Source organism: Jaculus jaculus, chromosome 2, assembly GCF_020740685.1.
Source record: "Jaculus jaculus isolate mJacJac1 chromosome 2, mJacJac1.mat.Y.cur, whole genome shotgun sequence".
Classification (NCBI taxonomy): domain Eukaryota; kingdom Metazoa; phylum Chordata; class Mammalia; order Rodentia; family Dipodidae; genus Jaculus; species Jaculus jaculus.
The window spans coordinates 194,807,048-194,832,337 of NC_059103.1; the positions used below are offsets into that span (position 1 = coordinate 194,807,048).

The 25,290-nt window shown below is 43.7% G+C and overlaps 2 protein-coding genes across 4 annotated transcripts in view; one reads left to right on the forward strand and one right to left on the reverse strand.

Annotated features, from left to right (window-relative positions):
- Positions 1-886: 886 nt before the first annotated feature.
- Positions 887-16,492, forward strand: Rnf139 (ring finger protein 139). The gene is made up of 2 exons (XM_004661352.3): positions 887-1,079; positions 14,422-16,492. Exons 1-2 carry the CDS (start codon positions 902-904, stop codon positions 16,236-16,238), a joined length of 1,995 nt encoding a protein of 664 aa, XP_004661409.2. The 5' UTR covers positions 887-901; the 3' UTR covers positions 16,239-16,492.
- Positions 16,493-17,264: 772 nt separating this feature from the next.
- Positions 17,265-25,290, reverse strand: part of Tatdn1 (TatD DNase domain containing 1) — a 43,778-nt gene continuing 35,752 nt past the window's right edge. For 2 of the 3 annotated variants that reach the window (XM_004661351.2, XM_045142950.1), the window contains 3 exons: positions 23,660-23,730; positions 22,161-22,287; positions 17,265-17,366 (listed from right to left, as the gene is read on the reverse strand). In XM_004661351.2, the coding sequence (XP_004661408.2) occupies positions 17,270-17,366; positions 22,161-22,287; positions 23,660-23,730 (295 nt within the window). In that variant the 3' untranslated portion in view covers positions 17,265-17,269. Of the gene's footprint in view, positions 17,367-18,443; positions 18,606-22,160; positions 22,288-23,659; positions 23,731-25,290 lie in introns of all 3 variants that reach the window. The other variant, XR_006635732.1, reaches the window with a different exon arrangement.

Genomic DNA, 25,290 nt, shown 5'->3' on the forward strand with positions numbered 1-25,290 from the left:
GTGCTTGGGGACGGGGACAGAGCAAAGGAGGCCTGGGCTCTTGCCCTTGGCCATCTTAAAGACGTCGCGATGGATGCCTTCGGGGCCGTGTACCTGGGTCAAAAAGGGGGCTGTGCAGAGAGGCAAGCGGGACGTCCGCGGGGCCCACGCGCACGCGGGCAGGGTCCGCCGGTGTCCTCCGCGGGCGCGGCCACGGCCACGTCTCCCCGCGGCGTGGGGCGGAACGGAGGGCGGCAGCGTTGGCTCCTCTCCTCTCTCTCACACGCGGCGCGAGGCAAGCCTCCGGGACCCTCCGCTGCGCTCTAACAACGAAGGCCACCTTCCGCGGGCCGGAGCACGCCGCCTTCGCTCGGCCTCGCGACCACCGGCGACCCGGGCGGCCAGGGGACGCGAGCGCCACGGGACGGCGCCGGGGCTGCGCGGAGCCGGCGGAAACCATGGCAACAGCGCCTCGCGGCGCGCCGACGGCGTGGAGGAGGAGGGGGAGGGAAACAGCGCCGGATTATGACGTCACGCAGGCGCGGGCTCCGCGTTCTCGCGCGAACGCCGGCGGGCGCGGCGTCGGGGCCTCGTAACGGCAGCCGCGGCCGAGGCGGGCGGGGTCAAGATGGTGGCTCCGCGGGCGGGGGAAGCGGTGGAGGGAGGAGGAGCCAGACCCTAGCCTGCAGGAAACACCGACACCTCCCCGGGAACCGCCGCCGCCGCCGCCGCCGCCGCCGCCGCCGCCTGCTCCAGCTCGAGGGACGCGAGCGGGCGGCGGGGCGGGCCGACAGCGACGGGAGGGCGGAGCCGCCCGTCTCAGCCCCCGCCCCCGCCTCCGCTCGGGCCGCGGTCCCGGGGCCCTGCCCCACGCCCGCCCGGCCCGGCCCGGCCCGCCCCAGCCCCGGTGTGGCAGCGGCTCATGGCGGCGGTGGGGCCCCCGCAGCAGGTGCGGATGGCCCGTCAGCAGGTCTGGGCGGCGCTGGAAGTGGCGCTCCGGGTGCCCTGCCTCTACATCATCGACGCCATCTTCAATTCCTACTACGACCCCAGCCAGAGCCGGCTCTGCATCGTGCTCCAGATCTTCCTCCGGCTCCTCGGTAAGGACACGGGTCGCCCCGAGCCAGGGGACGGGCGGACGGGCGCGCAGCGGGTGCTCGGGAAGCCTCCGTCTTGTTCCCTCCCAAGGGGACGGTGGGGGTCCCCGAGCGAGGGCTCTCGTCCCCGAGGTGATGATGACAGCCGAGCCGTTCTTGGGCCCGCCCGCCCGCACCCCCGCCCCGCGTTCGGGGTGGCACCCGGAGGAGGCGGCGGGAGGCATGCGGCTGTGAGCCCCTCTCGCGGGGGGTGGTGAATGACCGCGTCCTGGGCGACAGCAACGCCGTCCCCGGTCTCGCCGACCGTGACCGTGGCCTCGGGCCAGGGCCTGAGCCCCAGCTTAGCCCCCCCTTTTTCAAAACGCCGCGTGTTTGCACGTTGTCACTTGTGCATCTCGGTCCGATGGGATGGGGAAGTGTTTGTGGCAAATGACATCCAAGCCGAAGGAGACAGGACTTTGAATGTCAGACCTTGAGACCATTTACCAAAAGTCATCGGGAAGAAGGTTATACTGATAACGAGTCCTGAGTTGTTTTTTTTTTTCCCCCACGACTCGGTAAGAAGGTATTGAAAATGACTGTGAAAACTTGTCGGCCATGCGTGGAGGCTTCTGAAAATCCCAGTCCTTGTTGCATATGGACGGAGTGTTAAAAGGCATCTCACATCTCACTCCCCCATCCGTTCACACCTTTGCTTACATCACGTGGAGCCTTTTGTGTAAAAGAGGGTTTTTGTTTTTGTTTTCCCTTGTAGTTGCATTTTGACAGATTTTGGTGATGAGCTGACGGCAGGAGTGGTCTTTAGTGGGCTCCTGCTCTTTTGAAGTGTGGCCAAGGGCAGGCAGACAGTGAGGTCCTCTGGAGCCTTTCGGAATTACAAGCCATCTGTTGCTTGTTTTTCTTCAGAGAATGAGTGGCAATAAAGACCGATTTTTGTTCTGAGCAGTAAATATCAATACTTCTACTAATCTTAACAGGACGGATCTCCCCCGAGGTGGGCGGTGCTCTCACTTTATAAGAGAGGGCCTCAAGAGGGTAAATGTTTTGCTCAGTAAATGGTTGCTAGAGGCTGGCCCTAAACATCTGGCATCAAGTGTGGTTTACTTTTCTCTTCAGTGTGTTGAAATACAGATACGGATGGGGTGGTGACCATCTAATACTGATTTTAAAGCTTAAAAACCATGGACAAGGCGCTTCTGAGCCAGCAGAAGACTTCTTGGTATTCCGCGGGAACAGAATTTCAGCCATGCCTACTTTCCTCTAAAACTATCTCACTGTTATTTGTGGTAAAAGTGGGGCTGTGTTTGAGGGGCTTTCATAAATTCAATCCAGAAGTAGTGTAGCGACTTCCATGAGTGTCCTTATGGTATAATAACTGCACCACTTGGGGACCTGGTGAGCACCGAAGTCAGGCAGATTTACTGAAAAGGAGTTGTCCTTAAATCATTTTGTAGTTTATCAGCATTGACGAAAGCACTTTTCCCTTTCATTCTGTTATTTTTGCCATCATGGAAATTTGGCTGTTTACAAAAGAACCTGACTTCAGGTGAACTACTTACGTGCTCTGTGACTGATGAAAAGGGAGGTGATGACATCTCCGTCAGAGGGCTCTGGTCAATAAACAGAACCTCTTCAAAGAGCACTTGGGGCTGTTTATGTGTTAGCTATTGGTAAGTGTGACCATTTTTCAAAATATATTTTAATGCTTCAGTTAAGACCATATTTTTACAGATATTTCATTCTTTTGAACTCATCAGCAAATATTTATTTGAAAAATTTTATCCCAACTAATCCCTGGGTCAGACTTTATAAGAAAAAAGTGTAATTTTCTGTATTTATCATCTGACTCCTGTCTGAATTATGTCCGAGTAGTTATGGTAACTTTTCATGCTTATCAGACTAAGAATAGGACAGGTTTTTTTGGTAATAAAAGATCACCTTAAATAAAAACAAGTAGGGACTACATTGAAACTATTGATGAATAGCAGAAAGTAATTGCTATGCCTGCCTCATCTCCTTGTTAACAGCTTTGGGCTCCTCAGCGTTAATGTGTGGCAGTCTCAGTACTTGTCAGCATCACCTTTTGCAAACATTATCAGTTTGCTATGCACTGTCAGAAGCATGGGTTGCCCTCTGCCTATAAAAATGGTGCATTGGGGCTGGAGAGATGGCTTAGCAATTAAGGCGCTTGCCTGCAAAGTCCAAGGACCTAGGTTCAGTTCCCCAGAACCCATGTAAGCCAGATGCATATGGTGGCATGTATGTCTGGAGTTCACTTGCAGTGGCTAGAGGCATTTTTTTTTTCCTAGAAAAATGGTCCAACAACTGTACTTTGACTTGGTGTCAAACTAATTTTAGATTTCAACAGGCCAAAAATAAAACACGACATTGTGGGGATCTAAGTAAGAGTATGAGGCTCTATAGAGAGTTTAGGAGCAGGAAACAGTTCTTAGGAAGTGTCAGCATGCTCAGTGAAACTCAACCCATGCTCACCTAATGCTGAGTTAGCCAATTTAAATCCAAGACAGAAAATGCAAGCATGGAAGTTTGTTTTAAAAGTATTACTCATGTGGTGGCAATTCATTGAGGTGGCAAAGGCTTTTCCAAACATTAAAAAAAAAAAAAAAGACTCTGAAGTTACAAGGGAAAATCTGATAAATTGAGATATATAAAAACAAAAAACTGCTGGGCGTGGTGGCACACACCTTTAATCCCAGCACTCGTGAGGCAGAGGTAGGAAGATCTCCGAGTTTGAGGCCAGCCTGAGACTACATAGTGAATTCCAGGTCAGCCTGGAGTAGAGCAAGACTCCACCTCGAAACACACAAAAAAATATTTGTATGACAGTCTTAACAGTTTTTCTATTCATGAAAAACGTGTAGTCCCATACTGAAATAGATCAGTAAACTGCTGATAGCCAAGAAGCAAAAGAGCTTTTTCCTTCACTATGATTGGTGGGCAGTTCCAAGTGCAGTTAAAAAGTACATGGGGGCTGGAGAGATGGCTTAGCGGTTAAGCGCTTGCCTGTGAAGCCTAAGGACCCCGGTTCGAGGCTCGGTTCCCCAGGTCCCACGTTAGCCAGATGCACAAGGGGGCGCACACTTCTGGAGTTCGTTTGCAGGGGCTGGAAGCCCTGGTGCGCCCATTCTCTCTCTCTTCCTCTATCTGTCTTTCTCTCTCTGTCTGTCGCTCTCAAATAAATAAATAAATAAAAATTTAAAAAAAAGTACATGGTAAAGTTATTTACCTATTTGAAATATGTAAATTTATGCAGCTTGGTATGCCATAACTTGTATGTAAAACTATTTGGATTTGCCAATTGACATTTTTAATTTTTAAAAATATTTTATTTATGAGAGAGAGAGAGAAAGAGGCCGAGAGAGAGAGAATGGGAGCCAGGTGTGGTGGTGCACGCCTTTAATCCCAGTACTCAAGGAGGCAGAGGTAGGTGGATCGCTGAGAGTTCAAGGCCATCCTGAGACTACACGGTGAATTCCAGGTCAGCCTGGACTAGAGTGAGACCTTACCTTGGGGAAAAAACAAGAGAGAGAGAGAGAGAGAGAGAGAGAGAGAGAGAATGAATATGGGTGTGCCAGGGGCCTTCAGCCACTGCAGACGAACCACAGGTGCATTCGAACTCCAAATGCATGTGCCACCTTGTGCATCTGGCTTTATGTGGGTACTGAGGAATTGAACCTGGGTCCTTTGGCTTTGCCAGCAAGTGCCTTAACTGCTAAGCCATCTCTCTAGCTCCCTGATATTCATTTTACTTGTTTATTTTCTTCTTTTTCTTCTTTTTTTTTTTTTTTTGAGGTAGGGTCTTGCTCTAGCCCAAGCTGAACTGGAATTCACTGTTATGTAGTCTCAGGCTGGCCTTGAATCCACAATGCCTCCCTAGTGTTGGGATTAAAGGCATGCACCACCACACCTGGCCTTATTTATTTTTTGAAGCAGAGTCTTATAGAGTCCATACTCCATATGTAGCTAAGGATGACCTTGAACTTCTGATCCTCCTGCCTCTACCTCAAGTGCTAGGACTCAGACATGTCTCACCCACACCCAGTTTTATGTATGTAGCATCAAACCCAGGGCTCCTTGCATGCTAGGCAGGTACTCTACCAACTGAGCTACATCCCCTGTCTTCACTTGACATTTAGTATGTACCTTTGACACACGGTTCCAGTTCTAGTGATTTGGCATACAGATTATAGTTGTACAAAAGTATGAGCATCTGTAACCATCACATCATTATTGGAAACAACAGCTTGGCAAACTTAATCCCTAATGTAAATGTAGATCACATGGTAATCTATTCAGTGTAAAAGAAGGAAAATTACGTTTGCTGCTGTAGAAGGACCTGGGAAAAGCTGTGAAAGTACAGTAGGTTATATCATGGCTGTCAGAGGGACAGATAGATTTCTCCACATTTTGGAAAGGAAAATTCCTGGGGGAGAGGGGGCTCCTGTCCTGTGCATTGTAGGATTTTTAATATCTTGGTTCTCTGCCTGCTAGATGCCATTAGCACCCCTGCCCGAACACACAGTACATCTCAGTTGTAATTACCAAATCTGTCTCTAGATTTTGCCAAATGTCACCTAGGAGGGAGTAATCTGATCCTGGTTGAGAACCACAGTGATAAAAAAATAGACTCAGTACAAAATATGTGGCCTAGAAATGGGCCACAGGTATAATAGAAATGTGGTAAGTTTCAGAGATAGAACTGAAGTACATTGAGGTAAATGTGAACTATTTAATTAATGAAATTATACCTGTTCCCTTTTTCATTTCTGTAGAAGTACTTATCAGCTTTTTTTGTTTTGTTTTGTTTTGTTTTCGAGGTAGGGTCTCACGTTAGCCCAGGCTGACCTGGAATTTACTCTGTAGTCTCAGGGAAGCCTCGAACTCACAGCAGTCCTCCTGCCTCTGCCTCCCTACTTATCAGTTTTTACAACATGGAAATTATAAAGTAAATGATAGAAAATATAAATCTCTGATAATGAAAAGAAAATATTTAAAAAATGAAAAGTTGAGTGGAAACCTGGAGAAGACATTTGCATTATTTATAACCACAAATAATTTGTATTCAGAATATTGTTAATTGCACACAAATTAGGAAAAGCCAATCAACTCCATAGATAGTATGTTTAGTCACTTTTTGTTGCTACGACAAAATATCTAAGAAAATAAAAGTATCGGAGGACAGGTATGTTCTGGCTCATTGTGTTAGAGGGTTCCATGGAAGCTTGGCTCTGTTGATTCTGTGTCCATGAAGCAGAGCACCACCGCTGAAGGTCACCGTGGAGGAACGTTCCTTACCTCATGGCAGCCAGGAAGCAGAGAGACAGAAAGGGGCCAAGGGTCAGATAAACCCTTCAAAGGCACCCCTCTCCCAAGTTACCCACTTCCTTTAAGCATGTCTAATGGCTTACAGGTCCATTCAGCTGAAACTCATCAGTGGGTGACTGCATTGCTGAAATTAGAGCTGGAATGATCCAACCACTATTCTTGTCTTCATGAGCTGAGGACCAGGCCTTTAACGTGTGAGCATTTCGTGGGGACACTGCATGTCAAAACATGACAAATAGACTAAAGTGAGGCCAACAGAAGAAGAATGGATGGCTAATATATGCCTATCTGCCTCTTTTTTTTTTTTCTGTCTCTTGCAACTAAATAAAAATAAAATACTTTTAAGAAATCCCTAAGGACCCAGTTTCGACTCCCCAGGTCCCATGTAAAGCCAGCTGCATAAGGTGGTGCATGAGTCTGGAGTTTGTTTTCAGGAACTAGAGGCTCTGGTATGCCCATTCTATCTCTCCACTATCTACCTCCTTCTGTTTCTTTCAAATAAATAAAATACTTAATTTCATATAAAATCTTTTATATAAGAATTTTTTTTTCTTTTGGTTTTTTTTGAGGTAGGGTTTCACTGGAATACATTATGTAGTCTCAGGGTAGCTTCAAACTCATGGTGATCCTCCTACCTCTGCCTCCCAAGTGCTGGGATTAAAGGTGTGCGTCACCACACCCAGCAGAAATAAATGGAAAGATAACTCTATTAAGACAAAAATCTCTATTTAAGACAAAAGGTAGGGTTTGCTGGCATGGTGGCAGATGCCTTTAAATTCCATCACTCAGAGACAGAGGTAGGAGGATCACAGGAAGTTTGAGGCCACCCTGAGACTACATAGTGAATTCCAGGTCACCTTGGGCTAGAGCAAGACTCTACCGCGAAAAACATCAGAAGATAAAGCTTGAGGGGATAGATATGCTAATTACCCTGATGGGCATCACACATTGTTTACATGTCTCAAATTATATCACTGTTATAAGCAGTAATATTATTTGCCAATTAAATATAAAGTTTTAAAGCTTGGTTTTCGAAAAACCAAAAAAAAAAAAAAAAGTTTTAGGGGCTGGAGAGATGGGACAGAGGTTAAAGTCACTGGCTTGCAAAGTCTGACAGTTCAGGTTCAGTTCCCGAGTACCCATGTAAAGCAGGGGGAGAAAGGAGGCATGCACCTGTAGTTTATTAGCAGTGGTATGAGGCCCTGGCATGCTCATACTTACCCTTTCTTTGTGTTTGCTTCTTTGCTTGTCTCTCACATAAATAAAAATGAAGTTAAAAAAATCACTATTGGGCTGGAGGGATGGCTTCGCGGCTAAGGCATTTAAGCAGAAAGGACCCAGGTTTGATTCCCCAGGACCCACATTGGCCAGATGCACAAGGGGGCGCATGCATCTGGAGTTCGTTTGCAGTGGCTAGAGGCCCTGGTGCACCCATTCTCTCCCTCCCTTTCTCTCTCTCTCTCTCTCTCTCTCTCTGTCAAATAAATAATTAAAAAAACCACTGTTATATGGGAGAAATTATGCTGGACCCCCTACCTTATGTTTATGAAGTCACTTCTAAGTAAACTAATTGTAATGCAGAACATTACTTTTTTTTTTTTTGAGGTAAGGTTTGCTCTAACCTAGGCTGGCCTGGAATTAACCATGTAGTCTTGGGCTGGCCTCTAATTCATGGTGGTCCTCCTACCTCTGGCCCCCAAGTGTTTGGATTAAAGGCATGCACCACCACACCCTGCTATAGAACTTTACAATTTTAGAAAAGAATATGAAGTACCTGTTTTTCTAACTCTAGAGTAAGGAGACAATCTTTAGAAATATAAGGATAGTTTAAAATAGTGAATTGAATGTTATTAAAAACTAGGAGCTTAAAAAAGTAGTGTGTTTAATAATTCGTCTGAGCTGGGCATGGTGGAACCTCTAATCCCAGCACTCAGGAGGCAGAGGTAGGAGGATCTCTATGAGTTTGAGGCCACCCTGAGACTACATAGTGAAGTCCAGGTCAGCCTGGGCTAGTGTGAGACCTTACCTTGAAAAACAACATAAAAAAAAGTCAGAAACTTTAAGGTGGTTCTACTTCTTTGGGGCCAGTAAGTGTGTGATGGTATAGAACAAACTTTTTTTTTGTTGTTGTTGTTGTTTGTTTTATTATTTTTTTTGTTGTTTTCCACATTCAGCTCAGAATGCTTTACCTCTGGCCATCAGAATGTGTGGAGATATCTCAACAACCACTTCCATAGCAAATTGTTCAGTGGGCATCAACTGCTTGTCCTTTGTGCAGCTCAGTGCTGACCCATCAGGTGCCATCAGCCTTTCTTGGGTTGGAAACTTGGTAGGCCACTTGGTTAAATCATTGGCTGCTGATTTAGCTACTCAGCTCTTTTTTTTGACCCTCTAAGGTAGGGTCTCACTGTAGCCCAGGCTGACCTGGAATTCACTCTCTAGTCCTAGGCTGGCTGCTACTCCTTATAGGTAGGTATGAGAGTGGAACTGAAACTTCCAGCCCTTTGATCATTTTGTGAGTTCCCCTGCAAGGAGTCCCTGTCCTGAGGCTGTCGGAAGCCCTACAACTGGATCACCTCATTGGTCTACAAGACAGTCTTGTCACTGTGCATTCAAAAGATTTTAGGAGGTGAATGTGAGGAGTCTGAATGAGAAGGAGATGAGTTTTTCAGTCTTACAGGTGGTGAAGACAAAGGCTAGAAATTTTGGGTAAACTTACTTGGAAAGTTTTTTTTTTTTTTTTTCCTGCAAAATGAGAGATGATTTCATACTCAATGAAAATATGGGTATAAAAGAACAGTTTTATTTTTAAAATTTCCCCAAAACTTTAGGTATGAATTAAAATATATGTGTACTGTTTTTGAAGAGATTATTCAATATATGTCATTGTAATTGTACTCAGGAAAGAACAGTGTCAAGTGAAGTGTGGTGGCATGTACCCCAAATCCCAGCATTCAGAAGGCTGAGGCTACCCTGGGCTATATGTAACAACAAGATCTTATCCTAAAACAACAAAGAAAAAGTATCAGATTGTTCTTGTTATATTTGAACCCAAACTTCAAGGGCTGTCTGTCACTGTTTTATTAAGCTCTCTCTCTTTTGGGGGTATATTTTCATAGAGCAAATTGGCTATTTTATGTAAAAATGAGCTTCTTAGAATAAATAATTAGAATATAAAAGACTGGTTATAAAATTATGGCAAAGAAGCCAGGGGTGGTGGCACACACTTTTAATCCCAGCACTCAGGAGGTAGAGGTAGAAGGATTGCCATGAGTTTGAGGCCACCCTGAGGCTACATCGTGAATTCCAGGTCAGCCTGGGCTAGAGTGAAACCCTACCTCAGGGGAAAAACAAAAATTATAGCAAAGATCACAAGTAGTTATGGATGGAGATTTACTAATTTGTGAGTAAAATTGGTTCTTTGTAGTACCTGCTTGATTTTTCTCCCTTTAGGTTGAATAAAATAGAACTGAAGTAATTTTGATACTGGCTCAGAAGATCAGTTAAGCTGTCTCAGGAAAAACATTGACTTCTCGGTTTCCATGTGGAAAAAGCAAGATTACATTTGTTATACCATAGGCTGAATCAGTGCTGTTTGCTTGTTACCTTGCATGGAGAAAGCTTCTAGATTCCAAAATGATCCATTTTTTGTTGAAAAGGCCCAGTTCTCTCTCACTCTGGGAGATTTCCACTGGCCTCCTTGTTTGGGGAATAGGTGGTTTTTATTCATATTTATAGATCTTTTAAAACATGACCTCACAGACATAGAACAGATGATAAAAGGAGCCAGCCTTTGCTTTTTATGTGCAGTAGGCTGTGGAATGCTTCCACTACAATAGATCTTCCTTGATGCCATGCTGAAGGAGGATGTCTAATTTGGAATTTGTAACCTTGTTTTTGTTTTTTTGTAGAACCAGCTATGTCTTCCCAGCTTTGCTTTACTGTCATAGCTAGCTACATGGTGCTGGGGTGAACCTCCAAACCAGACAGTTTATGGGGAGGCATGGGATTTATTTCAGGCTTACAGATCCAGGGAAAGTTTCATAATGGCCCAAGAAGCTGGCCCAAGTCACAGATTCAGGTGGAGAGAACCACCACCAGCGCACCATAGGCTAGACTGAGCCCCAGAGAGCCACCCTGGCGGGGCTCGCTGCACACTTTAGGCAGGAGTTCGGATCCTCTCCAGAGACACCTCCCCCCCCCCCCCCCCAGTCAGCCTGCTAGGGGCATAAGCTGCAACCTCAATTTGAGAAACACCTGAGTCGATGGGGGGACATAGATTCAAACTACCCGAATTGCCTTTTTTAGGTTTCTCTCCTTCCTTCCTTCCTTCCTTCCTTCCTTCCTTCCTTCCTTCCTTCCTTCCTTCCTTCCTTCCTTCCTTCCCTCCCTCCCTCCCTCCCTCCCTCCCTCCCTCCCTCCCTCCCTCCCTCCCTCCCTCCCTCCCTCCCTCCTTCCTTCCTTCTTCCCTTCCCTTCCTCCCTCCCTCCCTCCCCCCTCCCTCCCTCCCTCCCTCCCTTCCTACCTTCCTACCTTCCTGTCCTTTTTTTGAGGTAGTGTCTCACTCTAGTTCAGGCTGACCTGGAATTTACTATATAGTCTCAGGGTGGCTTCAAACTCCTCAGGGTAATCCTCCTACCTCTGCCTCCTAAGTGCTGGAATTTAGAGTGTGTACCATCATGCCCGGCTTAGGTTTCATTTCTTTTTTGAGGTTATATTTTGTGATTTCCTTTAAGGATGTAACCCATCTTCCAAAATACTTATTTCCCCAGTGAACACTAGTTGACTTTGTATGAAGTAGGGTGGGATCCATTGATTTACAAGGTAGGATCCTTGTAAATGCTCTCAGGGACATGTTAGCTAACAGTGGTTGATATACATGACTACAAACCGCAGTGTGGGAAGTGTGTCATGAAGTTCTGTAGGCATGCTGAAGGAGCAAAACTACCAGAGTGGGTGTCCAGGACAGGTAGGATTTGAATAGTCTGGGATGAAGTGTGGGGCCATCATTCTGAGGAATATAAATGCAGATATAATTATAGTGGAGAAAGGGATGTGTTTGGGGACTCAGGTCTGGCATAGTGGTATGTTTAGAAGTGTCACTTTAAAGTATATAATGTGTTCTTTTACATGCCAGGGCAGGAGTGTAGGTTGAAATTGTTCATAATTTCAGAGTCTATAAAGAATGTCTTCTGAGTAGAGGAATGAAGGTGTTGCAGTCAGGTTCGCATTGCTAGCAGAAAACACTCGACCAGGAGCAGCTTGTGGGAGGAAAGGGTTTATTTTGGCTTACAGACTCCAGGGGAAGCTAAATGATGCTAGGGAAAAATGGCATGAGCAGAGAGTCGACAACATCTGGCCAACATCAGATGGACAATAGCAACAGGAGCATGTGCCAAACACTGGCAAGGGGAAGCTGCTATAACACCCATAAGCCTGCCCCCAACAGTAATACACCGCTTCCAGGAGGCTTTAATTCCCATTGCCATCAGCTAGGGACCTAGTATGCAGAAGACCTGAGTTTATGGGGGACATCTGAATCAAACCACCACAGAAGGCAATTTTGTAGATGGGTTTGTCTGTGTTTTTAGATACAGGCCAGTTGGTTGTGCCATTTGCGAAAAAGGTAATAAAGATATTAGTAGAATTTGGCAACTGATCACTGTAGTTTGAGGATGTGGGGCCTAGAGTATGACTGAGGGAAAAATAATAGTTCTTTTATTGTTGTTGTTGATTTTGGTTTTTCAAGGTAGGGTCTCACTCGGCCCAGGCTGACTTGGAATTCACTCTAGTCTCAGGATGGCTTGAATGCGCTCGGCAGTTTTCCTAGCTCTGCTTCCTGAGTGGTGGGATTAAAGGCGTGTGCCCCCATACCTGGCAATAGCAATACTTTTAAGCTGAATTTGCAAAGCACAAAGAAAGGTTCTGATTTAAAGCATATTAGGCTTTAGAATATAAGTTTTGAGGTTTACAGGTATAGAAGTGGAACTAGGTGAACAGTCATCTGTCAGTCCTGTACCTTGAAACTTTCTGTAATGATGTGTTTGTAGTGCTCTCACTTGAAAAATATCTATTTTTGGCAAAGCATAAAAAAGATGGTACCTAGCATCAGAGGGGAGACAGCCATCTCTCTGATACGGTTTGGTTTCTGAATTTTACTTTTGTAATTTGAATAAATGACCAGTGAGTATAGAAAAAAGGGAACTTGGAGGGCATGTCAGAAATGTGAAAGGAAATATGTAGAGAAAAATCAGTAAGGTTGAGTCTGTACCTTTGGAGAATGCTCACATTTAAGAAGCAGGAAAAAATAAGAGCTTACATAGTTTACAGTTGGAAGAAAAGGAATTAAACGGAAGTAGTAAATTTAATTTCCTAAAGAACATATCAGAAAGGGGATTAAGAAGCTAAATGGGAACAGCTCTTTTCATTTTGGTTATTTTTTTTATTCTTTTTTTTTTGTGGGGGGGGTGGGGAGGGGAAGCAAGAATACTACTTTAACATTGACCATGGCGCTGAGACCAACACAGGGAGAGGTAGTGGAGAGAAGATGGTTGGTTGGGTTGTGTTCCCTAGCCAGCCTGGATTTGAATGGCAGAGCCCAGCAGCCTTTCAGAGACCTGGGAAGGGAGGGCTATGGTTGGAAAGCAGAGGCTTGAAACTTAAACAAGATGGCAAGCTGGGAGAGATCCAATAGAGAAGGGCTGAGGCCTGGAGAGCCCTAAGCAAGTCTTCATCAGTGAACTTGCCCTTGGCCCCTTGCAGGATGGAGTCTTTTTCACACGTCAAGGATGCTCCTTGGATTGGCTCTCTGGACAGTGGGAATGGAGTGGTGGTTGGTGGGTGTCAAGAACCTGCCACACTATCTCTGGTGTACTGGTTAATGAGAATGATGCTAATATTGTCCCAGCTTGGAAATTGCCAGAAAGTGTCTCCAGTCTTGTTGATGGTGGTACCCTTCTCCATCACCAGGAAATTAAGAGTGGTGGTTCTTATTAAGCTTCCCTGTGCCTCCCCTCAGGAAACTAGTCTCCAGGTCCTCATCTCTGATCACCGTGGTAAGCTTAGCCCTCCTTGGATCCTGAGTCAGGCAGAGCTCACTCAGGTGCCCCAGCATACTAGGTTTTTTTGTTTTGTTTTTTTTTTAATTGTGAGCAGAATAACTACAGGTATACCAGGGCCCCTTTCTGCTACAAGTGAACTCCAGATGCATACACCATATGGTATTTCTGGCTTTATATGGTTATTGGGGAATTGAACCCAGACTAGCAGGCTTTGAAAACAAGTGTCTTTAAATCACTGAGCCATCTGCCCAGCCCAGGAGTTTTAAAAAACAGGGTTGGATCACCATGAGTTGAAGGCCACCCTGAGACTACATAATGAGTTCCAGGTCAGCCTGGGCTAGAGTGAGACCCTACCTTGGGGAAAAAAAAAAAAAAGGTTGAAGAGGTGACTTAGTGGTTAAGGCACTTGCCTTTGAAGCCTGAGGACCCATGTAAGCCATACACACAATGGTGAGGCAAGTGCAAGGTCAAACATGCCCACTAGGTGGCACAAGCATCTGGAGTTTGATTTCAGTGGCTGAGGCTCTGGCATGCCAATTCTTTCTCTCTCTGAAATAAAAATTAAAAAACAGGGAAAGGCACTTACTTTCAAAGCCTGTGGCTTGGGCTCAGTTCTCCAATACCAATGTAAAGCCAGATGCACAAAATGGCATGTGTGTCTAGAGTTCACGTGCAGTGATAAGAAGCCCTGGCATGCTCGTGTTCTCTCTCCTCCCAAATAAATAAATAAAATGTAAAAAAGGTAATCTATATGATCTGGCCTTTCTAACTTTGCACATAAATTTACTGCCATTTAAGCCAAGTTACCTTGAGGCTTAATTAAGTTCCTAACTTTGAAAATAACTAAAGGAAGAAAAATAACTGCTAGTGTGAAAACATGCTTGACAGTATATTTCATTCGAATAACCTTTCTCCCCCCTGCCCCCTTGTTTCTTTAGGTATATTTGTATCCAGTGTTGTTTTGATCCTGTCGCAGCGATCACTGTTCAAGTTTTACATGTACAGCTCAGCCTTTCTCCTAGCTGCAACGTCAGTGTTGGTGAATTACTATGCCTCTTTGCACATTGACTTCTATGGTGCCTACAACACGTCCGCATTTGGAATTGAGCTGCTGCCTCGGAAAGGGCCCTCACTGTGGATGGCACTCATTGTGCTGCAGCTAACATTTGGAATTGGATATGTCACTCTACTCCAGATTCATTCCATCTATTCACAATTAATTATTTTGAATCTTTTGGTTCCTGTAATAGGCTTAATCTCAGAGCTACCATTACATATCAGAGAGACTCTAGTTTTCATCTCGTCCTTGGTTCTCATATTAAATACAGTGCTTGTCTTGGCAGTGAAACTTAAGTGGTTCTATTATTCCACACGGTATGTGTACCTGCTAGTGAGGCACATGTACCGCATTTACGGATTACAGTTACTGATGGAGGACACATGGAAGAGGATCCGTTTCCCAGATATACTCCGGGTCTTCTGGCTAACAAGAATTACAGCTCAGGCTACAGTATTGATGTACATTTTAAGGATGGCAAATGAAACAGAGTCCTTCTTTCTGTCTTGGGATGATTTCTGGGACCTCATTTGCAATCTTATAATTAGTGGGTGTGACTCTACCCTAACTGTACTAGGCATGAGTGCTGTAATTTCTTCAGTAGCCCATTATTTGGGCCTTGGAATATTGGCCTTTATTGGATCAACTGAAGAAGATGACAGGCGGCTTGGCTTTGTAGCACCTGTTTTATTTTTTATTTTGGCTCTTCAGACTGGTCTAAGTGGGCTAAGACCAGAAGAGAGACTTATTCGCTTAAGTAGAAACATGTGCCTTTTATTAACTGCAGTCCTGCATTTCATCCACGGGATGACAGACCCTGTATTAATGTCCCTCAGTGCCTCCCATGTGTCATCGTTTCGTAGACACTTCCCTGTGCTCTTTGTCTCTGCCTGCCTCTTTGTCCTTCCTGTGTTCCTCAGTTGTGTTCTTTGGCGTCACTATGCTCTGAATACATGGTTGTTTGCAGTCACAGCCTTCTGTGTGGAACTCTGCTTAAAAGTAATTGTTTCACTCACTGTTTATACATTATTCATGATTGATGGCTACTATAATGTCCTCTGGGAAAAGCTTGATGATTATGTCTACTATGTTCGCTCAACAGGCAATATTATTGAATTTATATTTGGAGTAGTAATGTTTGGGAATGGGGCTTATACTATGATGTTTGAGTCAGGAAGTAAAATTCGAGCTTGTATGATGTGCCTACATGCATATTTTAACATCTACTTACAAGCAAAAAATGGCTGGAAGACATTCATGAATCGTAGAACTGCTGTTAAGAAAATCAACTCACTTCCTGAAATAAAAGGGAGCCGCTTGCAAGAAATAGATGATGTATGTGCAATCTGCTATCATGAGTTTACAACATCTGCTCGTATCACACCATGCAATCATTATTTCCATGCACTTTGCCTTCGGAAATGGCTGTACATTCAAGACACTTGTCCCATGTGCCATCAGAAAGTGTACATTGAAGACGATGTCAAGGACAGTTCAAATGTGACCAACAACAGTGGGTTTATTGCACCCAATGAAGATCAGAATCCAGAGGAAGCTGTAAGAGAAGCTGCTGACTCTGACAGGGAGCTGAATGAAGAGGACAGTGCCGATTATGACGACGACGCTCGGAGGGAGAGAGGCGGAGGGGTTCAGCACACAGGCGCAGCCGCTGAAGAAGTTAATGAGGACACTGATTAAAATAGCATTTACTAATCACTGAAGTACTTGTTTAAAATTCAGTTCATCCACAACGGAGTAGTAAGTTTCACGTCAGTGTGTAACCAAGCACAAAGACAGTGTCAGTGTTGAACCTGTGAATGGTTTTCCGTTTACTGTGATGTGCTACTGTAAATATATACCTCCTTAATTACTTCTGGTCTCGTTGGTGACCTATTTAAATTTGTGTACATTATTGTACATAGAATAAAACGTTTTCACATTTTTATGACAAATTTGAACAGACAGCTTTTTAATAGATATCCTGATCTTCTGGTGCGTCAAGTGTGCCCAACAGTCTTCTTCAGTGAGATTAGTGTGTCTAACACTGGATCCTAGTTCTTCTTTGAAATAAGTGGGAAAATTAAAGCACAAAGTTAGATCCTATCTCAAAAAAATATTTTTTTTTTGAAGTTTGAGTTGCATTGTTGAGCTGGGTTCAAAAGTCATGAGTCAGGTGGAATTGAGAAACAGGCTTGTATCAACTAAACTTTGATATAAACAAGAATGTGCTGTTCAGTTTTTAGGTAAAAAGCCATTGTGTGTTTACCAGGGGTGTCATAAAATTGTCCTTCCAGAATTGATGAGATTATATAATAAAAAAGGTTTTCATTGTTAAACTAAAACACTAGGGGATAGAAAAAGTGCTGATCTAATTCTGAATGAAAGGGCAGTGGTATACAGTGATATCTTTTTTTAAAAAATTTTTATTTGAGAGAGAATGGGAGTGCCAGGGCCTTAAGCCACTGCAAACGAACTCCAGACATGTGCACCCCCTTGTGCATGCGTACAATTGCATGCTTGAGTCATTATGCATCTGGCTTACATGGGACCTGGAGATTCAAACATGAGCTCTTAAGCTTTACAGGCAAGCACCTTAACCATTAAACCATCTCCCAGCCCACAGTGGTGTCTTTAGGCCACTTAAGGAATTTTGAATTTTTTTTTAATTGAAAGCAGTTTTACCACAAGGTTTTACATACATGATAAAAATGGAAGACACGTGAATCAAGTCAGGAAAAAAACACTTTAATGGTGTTGTTATATAGTGTGTTGGCTAATTCCAGCGGATCCTCTTCTCTCACTGCAGCCATAACTTCCAGTATTTGACTAGAACAAAACAAAAAATTAAGTGTGGATTGTGTTTTAAAGGCATACAAGGTGTATGTCAGCTTTTTCCATGTAAGGAAGGTCCCCTATACTAGTTCCTTTGGTATAATAACATTAAGAATAGTTTCAGAACTAGGCATGGTGGCACACATATTCAATCCCAGCTCTTGGGAGGGAGGCAAAGGTAGGAGGATCACTGAGTGCAAGGTCAGCTTGAGACTGCATCGTGAATTTCAGGTCATTGAGCAAGATCCTAACTCAAAAAAAAAAAAAAAAAAAAAAAAGGTTTCAGGGGTATCAGTCGAAAAAAACTTCATCTATTACTTGCCATTGGAGAGGAAGTGTTCTGGAGCTGACTTGCACATAGAGCTAAGAACCAGGTTCATGTGAATTATAAAAACAGCCTTCTACATTAACTGCACCAAAACTGGAGTTAATTCCAGTGCCCTTTAAAACTATTGATCTTGGGCTGGAGAGATGGCTCAGTGGTTAAGGCACTTGCCTGCAAAGCCTAATGACCCGGGTTCAGTTCCTCAGTACCCACATCAAGCCTAATATGCAAAGTGGAATATGCATCTGGAGTTGTTTGCAGTGGCTAGAGGCCCTGGTGCAACTATTCATATTCTCCTCCACAAGTAAATAATTAAAAAAACAAGCACCACCATGGACCAAACACATTTCCTTAGTGGGTCATGATGGGCATTTTAAAGATTAAAAGAAAATAAATGAGGCTGGAGAGACAGCTTAGTGGTTAAGCGCTTGCCTGTGAAGCCTAAGGACCCCGGTTGGAGGCTCGATTCCCCAGGACCCACGTAAGCCAGATGCACAAGGGGGCATATGCATCTGGAGTTAGTTTGCAGTAGCTGGAGGCTCTGGTGGGCCCATTCTCTCTCTCCCCATCTCCCTGTCTCTCTGTTGCTGTCAAATAAACAAACAATTTTTTTAAGTTAAAAAGAAAATGAATGTCCATTACACTTAATAAGGGTAAACTAAGTACCTTCATTTTGGACTTAGTTTTATTTTCATTTGTGATGGTATTGGGAGGGTAGCACTGAAAATTTGAGAGCGACTGCTTACTGATTGGTCAATTAGCATACAGCAGGAACCAGCTGCTTGAACACTCAAAGCAATGCCAGCAAAAGAAGGACGAGGTGTGACTGGGGAGGGGGGTCTCGTCTTGCAGTCTCTGACAAAACAGCTTTGCCTGATGAGCAGCAGTAGCGATTCTAGCAAGATCACCTATAGGTAGAATTTGTTTTAAGTGAATAGTTTTGGGCCACATGAAACAAATATTTATGTCTTAAGTTTTTTTGTTCCTTTTTTATGCTTAACTCTGAATACCCCCAAAAATTCGAGGTGGAGTATCTGGAATTTAAAGACTGTTTTTAGTATGACACAAAGGCCGATTTCATATATACATCAAACAGTCAATTTCTTTTTTTTGTCAGGTATGCTAACAGTAAATCAGCCCTTACACAGTGAAAATTCATTTTTTCTTAAGTAAACTGCAGAAATGACCTCTGTCTTTAGCACTGCTGCTTCTAATACTTCTCTAACTGCCTCCATTGCAAATAAATGAATAAATAAATAAGTTTTTAAAAAGGGCTGAAGAGATGGCTTAGCGGCTAAGGTGCTTGCCTTCTCAGCCTAAGGACCCATGTTTGACAGATGCACAAAGTGGCACATGCAGCTGGAGTTCATTTGCAGTGGCTGGAGGCCCTGCCATGCCCGTTCTCTCTCTCTGCCTCTATCTGTCAAATAAATGAATAAATAAAACCATTTTCATTTCTGCTTTTCTAAGATTATATTGTATGGCAAAATCACTCAGATTTATACATTCGCTGGTGCTTGGTAGTACATTCTACCTTGCTACGAAGCAATGGCATCTTTGGTATCACTGTGTATTTCTCTGCAGTGTCAGTGGCCTAAGGCATAAGTTTGAAGTTCTTGAGAATTTAATGGCATTTGCTTACTGCGACATATTAGGGGCAGGTTTTAAAGTCTTAGGAAATTCCTGCCACCCACTTCCTTTTCTGTTCTCCACACTGACAACCAGCAATACTTCACGGGGGAGGGGGTGCAAAAAACCCCGGGAGGTGGATGTGCAAGCTTGTTATTCTAGCACCTGGGAGATAGAAACAGGAGGATCAGGAGTCTAGGACCATGCTCAACTAGTTCAGTAGTTCAAGGCAAGCTTGTGCTACTTGGGATGCTGTCTCAAAACAGAAACTGCCACTCGTGAAATGTTTGGACCGTGAGGTGGAACGCTGGGGACCTGGCCTCACCTCTTTCCCGAGTTCTTCCTCCACTTCCGCTCCTCCCTGCACACAGCCCTGCTGCCCCTGCAGCAGCCAGCACCTTCTGCGGTCGGCCTTTGCTTAAGTGCGAGGCCTGAGTCATACTGAGTCAACAGCTAAAGTGTCTAGCAAAGCGCTCTCCACGTTCTCAGGGCAGACAGTTGCTAAGTCCAAGGTTCCAGTCCCAGATTAACACCTAGGTACCAGCTGTTCTGCCTTGGACCAGATCTGCTTGTCTGCAGGGGTCCCTGTCTGCCGCTGCCTCTGCCTCACAGTGCTGATTCAAAGCACCTCCCACAGTGCACCTGTTCATCTGATGGGGGATGAATGCGGGGCTGTTGACTCCTGTGGGTAGCTTTGCAAACCTGGACATTCCAGACCCAGCAGGAGCTCAGAAATTCATAACCTAAAAGGGAGAGAAGACCTATACACAAACAATTGCCGTGGAAATCTAAGAATGGAAGTTGACAAAAGGGACTTTTGTGGGCAGGAATGAGCTTGCCAAGGAGTCCTTAGCATCGGCCCAGAGGCTCAGGACTCTGAAATGTTAAGTTTCCAGCTTGGCGATGCTGATTTTCCCAGCTCTGCCACGGAGCTAACTGCAGAACAGCCGTCCATGACTGTAGCTGATACTCAGGCCTTCACAGTTCTTAGGCTGGCATTCAGAACACCTTGATGTTCTGTTGTACACATGTATAGCTAACGTCTACAGCTACTACTTTACATAATATGAAGACTGTACAGAAAACGAACATACTGGCAACTGCTTCCTCCAAGCTGGCCTGTGGAAAATACTAGTTTCAAGTAATCAGGGTGTCCAACCTATGGCCCAACACAAAAGTATAAGCTCATTTAAAACATGAAGTTTCTATGATTTTTTTTTGTTTTGGAGGGTAACTGGTTTGTGTGATTTTCAACTATGAACTTTGTAGATGACAATATCAAAGGTTAGACATTCTAAATCAAAGAATTATTGTTGGAAGTAATGTCTTTTGACTAAATTTGCAAGGACTTCTATTTTGTAGCAATTATAAGTGATTTTTTGTTCTTTTAAATGGTTTCTTTTAATACTTTATTTATTGGAGAGAGGAGGCAGCAGATTAAATGGGAACAGCAGGGCCTCCAGCCGCTTCAAACTCCAGACACATGTGCCTGCCACCTTGTGCATCTGGCTTACGTGGGTCCTTTGGCTTTGCAGACAAACATCTTCACTAATCCACCTCTCTAGCCCCCCTCTTTTTTTTTTTTTTTTTTTTGCCAGGGGTAGGGTACTCTAAAATCCCAGACTGACTTAGAATTCACTATGTAGTCTCAGGGTGGCCTTGAACTTAGAGCTATCCTACCTCTGCATCCTGATTGCTGAGATATTAGGCTTATGCCACCATGCCTGGCTATAAGTGATTTTTTTAAAAAAATAATCAGAATGCAGATATATATTCCTCACCCTAAAAAATTTTAGACATTCAATTTTAAAGTCTGCCAGAGCCAGTAAGCTAATAAAGGGGGATCCCTAATTTATATGTTTTTCTAGGATAATTCACTTTTCTGCTTCCTGAATTAGATCTTATACTTAATATTTGTTAAAATTACTTTAAAGATGGTACATTTTAAAGAAAAAATGTTTAAGAGAAGCAGTCCAATAGTTTTATGAATGTATTCTTCATCTGCCCATAAGTCTAGACTTAGATTACCTATTTATACAAACAAAAGAAACTAGATGTGTGCCAATGAATAGGACATAACCAACTTTTTCTGTTACAAGATTCTTTAGAGCTCTTTGGCAGAGAGTAATAAAGTTCACATGTACTATATGTTATAATGAAATGATTTCTGAATTTCTACTATTGGGGAGGATGGAAAAATGAAATCCTATCACTTGTCATTTCTTTCCAAGGTGTAAATGTGTTAGACGATTTATTCCGTTGTCACTTAGAGCTTAAACCAGGTAAGGTTATATGCACAGCTTAAGATTTTCCCCCTCACCTACAAAGTGATAGATTGCCTGTAAGACATCTCACCATAGTAGTAAAGTCACTGGATTGCCAGGATGTGAATTTAGAAGACAAGACAGCAATTCCAGTGCACACGCCTCCACACCATTGTTTAACTGGACTCTTAAGGAAAATATTTATTTGCAGACAGAGAGAAAAGAGAGGATGGGGCGTGTCAGGGCATCTATCCCCTGCAGACGAACTCCAGACACATGAGCCACTTTGTGCATCTGGCTTCATGTGGGTACTGGGGAATGGAACTTGGGCCATTTGGCTCTACAGACAAACACCGTTCAGCCATCTCCCCAGCCCTCCAGTGCTCTTTGAATCTGCACTTTGGGTCATGAGTCAGTGCAGCTTCCCTTTTCAAACAAATGTTCACTTGTTTGAACTGAGCTGAGCTAGATGGGGATTTCAAAAAACTTGAACTGTGCCTTGGGAATTCATAAGTAGCATTCACCAGTTACCTCCAGTGATTGTGACAGCCAGAAACAAAAAACACTTACATTATGTGGCAGGGTTCATTTCTATCTTTTAAACAGTACCCATGTTCCCATTTCTTTTTGGTAGGAAATGAAGTTTTTATATATTTTGATCCAGCATGTGTACTTTTAACTCCACACCAAGGTGCATCTAGAGTTAGGTAAGAAAAAGAAAAGTGTTTAAGAAGATCTACTTTTTTTAAATTTTTTTTTAAATGAACTTTACCAAACTAATATGTATGTAACCTCTAAATTATAAGCCGTGATTCAGCTTCCTAAATGGCAAACTTAACAGAAAACAGTTCTAAGAAAACCACAAGATAAAGTACTGCTGCATCTTAATGACTTTTTTTTTCCTGTTAATGTGGATACTGTGTATCATGTTTTAAAGACAAATGTAAAAAGTTATAGCCGAAACACAAAAGCATTGAAGATTGAGTTATATTGCTTCCAATGAATATCAAACATTGGCTTTGAATACTTGTTTTTTTCTAGTAGTGAGAATGGAGCCCATGGCCTCAGGAATGCTAGGTAAGTGCTCTACTGCTGAGAAATATCCGTTTCTTTACTAATGCCGTACACATATTACAAGCATTTACTTGCAATAAAATCATCTTCATGAGAGACTAAGAAAAGAAAATTTCTTTGGAGTGGCTAGTCTATCAACTTGCATAAACACAGTATGAGAGCTTTAAGTTATCAGGTTTAGATAAGAGTTCAGAAAAAATGTTTTAAAGTCTTTATAAGGTAACATTTAAATATTTTTATTGTATTTATTCATTTGATTTAAATTACTGAGGTTTTTTAAAATTTTGTTGTTTTTGAGGTAGGGTTTCATTGTAGCCCAGGCTGACCTGGAATTCACTATGTAGTCTCAGGGTGGCCCTGAACTCACAGTGATCCTCCTACTTCTGCCTCCCAAGTGCTAGGATTAAAGGCATGTGCCACCATACCTGGCACTTGAAGTTTATTTTTAAAGTGCTAAACTGACCTGTTATAAAGAAGTCAGGTAAGCCGGGCGTGGTGGCGCATACCTTTAATCCCAGCACTCGGGAGGCAGAGGTAGGAGGATCGCCGTGAATTCGAGGCTACCCTGAGACTACATGGTGAATTCCAGGTCAGCCTGGGCTACAGTGAGACCCTACCTCAAAAAACCAAAAAAAAAAAAAAAAAAAAAAAAAAAAAAAGGAAGTCAGGTAAAAGATATTGTTAGTTCTTGAACCCTGACATGAAGTGCTTAGGGGACTCCTTAATTAAAAAATTCCTAAATAAAGCCTCCTTGGTTAGTGTAGATTCTGCCATCCTATTACGTTTGTAGACTTAGCCAAACATCTAAAATTGAATAAAAATAGCTGCATAGCCAGGCATGTTGGCACATGCCTTCAATCCCAGCACTTGCTGTGAATTCAAGGCCATCTGAGACTAGCAAAGAGCAAGACTCTACCTCAAAAAATCATTTAAAAAAAAGCTGCGTAAAACTAAGGCTTAACATGAAACTTAAATTTCTGAAAACATCTACTTACCTGTCTCTATCATTAATTTTTCATTAGGTATTGATTTCAAAACTTCCAAATTAGCTTCAGTTTTCAGTGAGCTTTAAAAAAAAGAATATATAGTTCTTCTAAAAATAGTATAAAGGTATAAGTATTTTTTTAATATTTTAAAATTTTATTTGAGAGCAAAAGAGAGAAAACAGCCATGCCAGAGCCTCCAGCCACGGCAAACAAACTGCAAACACATGTGCCATCTTGTGCATCTGGCTTATGTGGGTTCTTTTTTTTTTCCCTGGCTTTTCGAAGTAGGGTCTTGCTCTATCCCAGGCTGACCCAGAATTCACAATGTAATCTCAGGGTGGCCTCCTTAAACTCACGGTGATCCTCCTACCTCTGTCCCCCCGAGTGCTGGGATTAAAGGCGTGTGCCACCACACCCGGCTTACGTGGGATCTTGCAGGCAAACGCCTTAACTGCTAAGCCATCGCTCCAGCCCCAACTTTTTTTAGTTTTTGGTGGTAGGGTCTCACTCTAGTCCAGGCTGACATGGTACTTACTCTGTAACCCAGGCTGGCCTCAAACTCATGGTGATCCTACCTCTGCCTCCTGAGTGCTGAGATTAAAGGTGTGTGCCAGTGTATAATTTTCTTAAGTGTTATAGATACCTTTTAAGAATTAGAAAACCCCAAACCAAATATTTTGTTTTCAATATGCTTATCCTTCAAAGCATTCAGGTTAAGATCAATTTCAGTTGCCTACAGATGTTATTTTTCATGTTTATGAGCTGACTAACAACTTTCTGTCACTTTCAATAAAATTTACTTCTTAAAAAAGGGTATTTAAGTTTAAAAAAAAATTATTTGGGCTAGAGGGACGGCTTAGTGGTTGAGGCATTTGCCTGCAAAGCCAAAAGACCCAGGTTCGAGTCTGCAGGACCCACGTTAGCCAGATGCACAAGGGGGTGCACGTGCCTGGAGTTCATTTGCAATGGCTGGAAGCCCTGGTGCACCCATTCTCTCTCCCCCGCCCTCTTTCTCTATCAAATAGATAAGAATAAAGTATTTTTTAAAAACAGCAAAACATTTATTTATTTGAGAGAGAATGGCACACCACAGCCGCTGCACATGGACTCCAGATGCATGCAACACCTTGTGCCACTGGCTTATATGGGCACTGGGGAATTGAACTTGGTCCTTAGGTTTCACAGGCAAGTGCTTTAACTGTTAAGGTGTCTCTCCAGCCCATGAAGTCCGCTTCTTAAATCTGGCCTTGGCCATATGACTAGCTCTGGGCCAGTGGCCTAACATGGCCATAGGCAATGTGGTGATCTTTTTGTGCTCTGCATGACAGTGACCCGCATGCACTGAGTAGTTGTTACCTCTTTAGCCTGGATGCCCAGAAGGAAAACATGTGGCCTGTATGGCAAAAATCAGCTCTTGGCAGCTTCACCCAGCTGACCCAGGACCCATGAGTGGGAACAGAAATGCCTCTTGTACTCACCGGGGAGGTTGGGAAGGAACTCCACATGATGCGATGACAGCTAGACTGCTCTTATTTCAAACATTACAAGGCGGCCGTGGTGGCGCGCGCCTTGGTGGCGCTCCCACTCGGGAGGCAGAGGTAGGAGGATCGCTGTGAGTTCTAGGCCACCCTGAGACTACA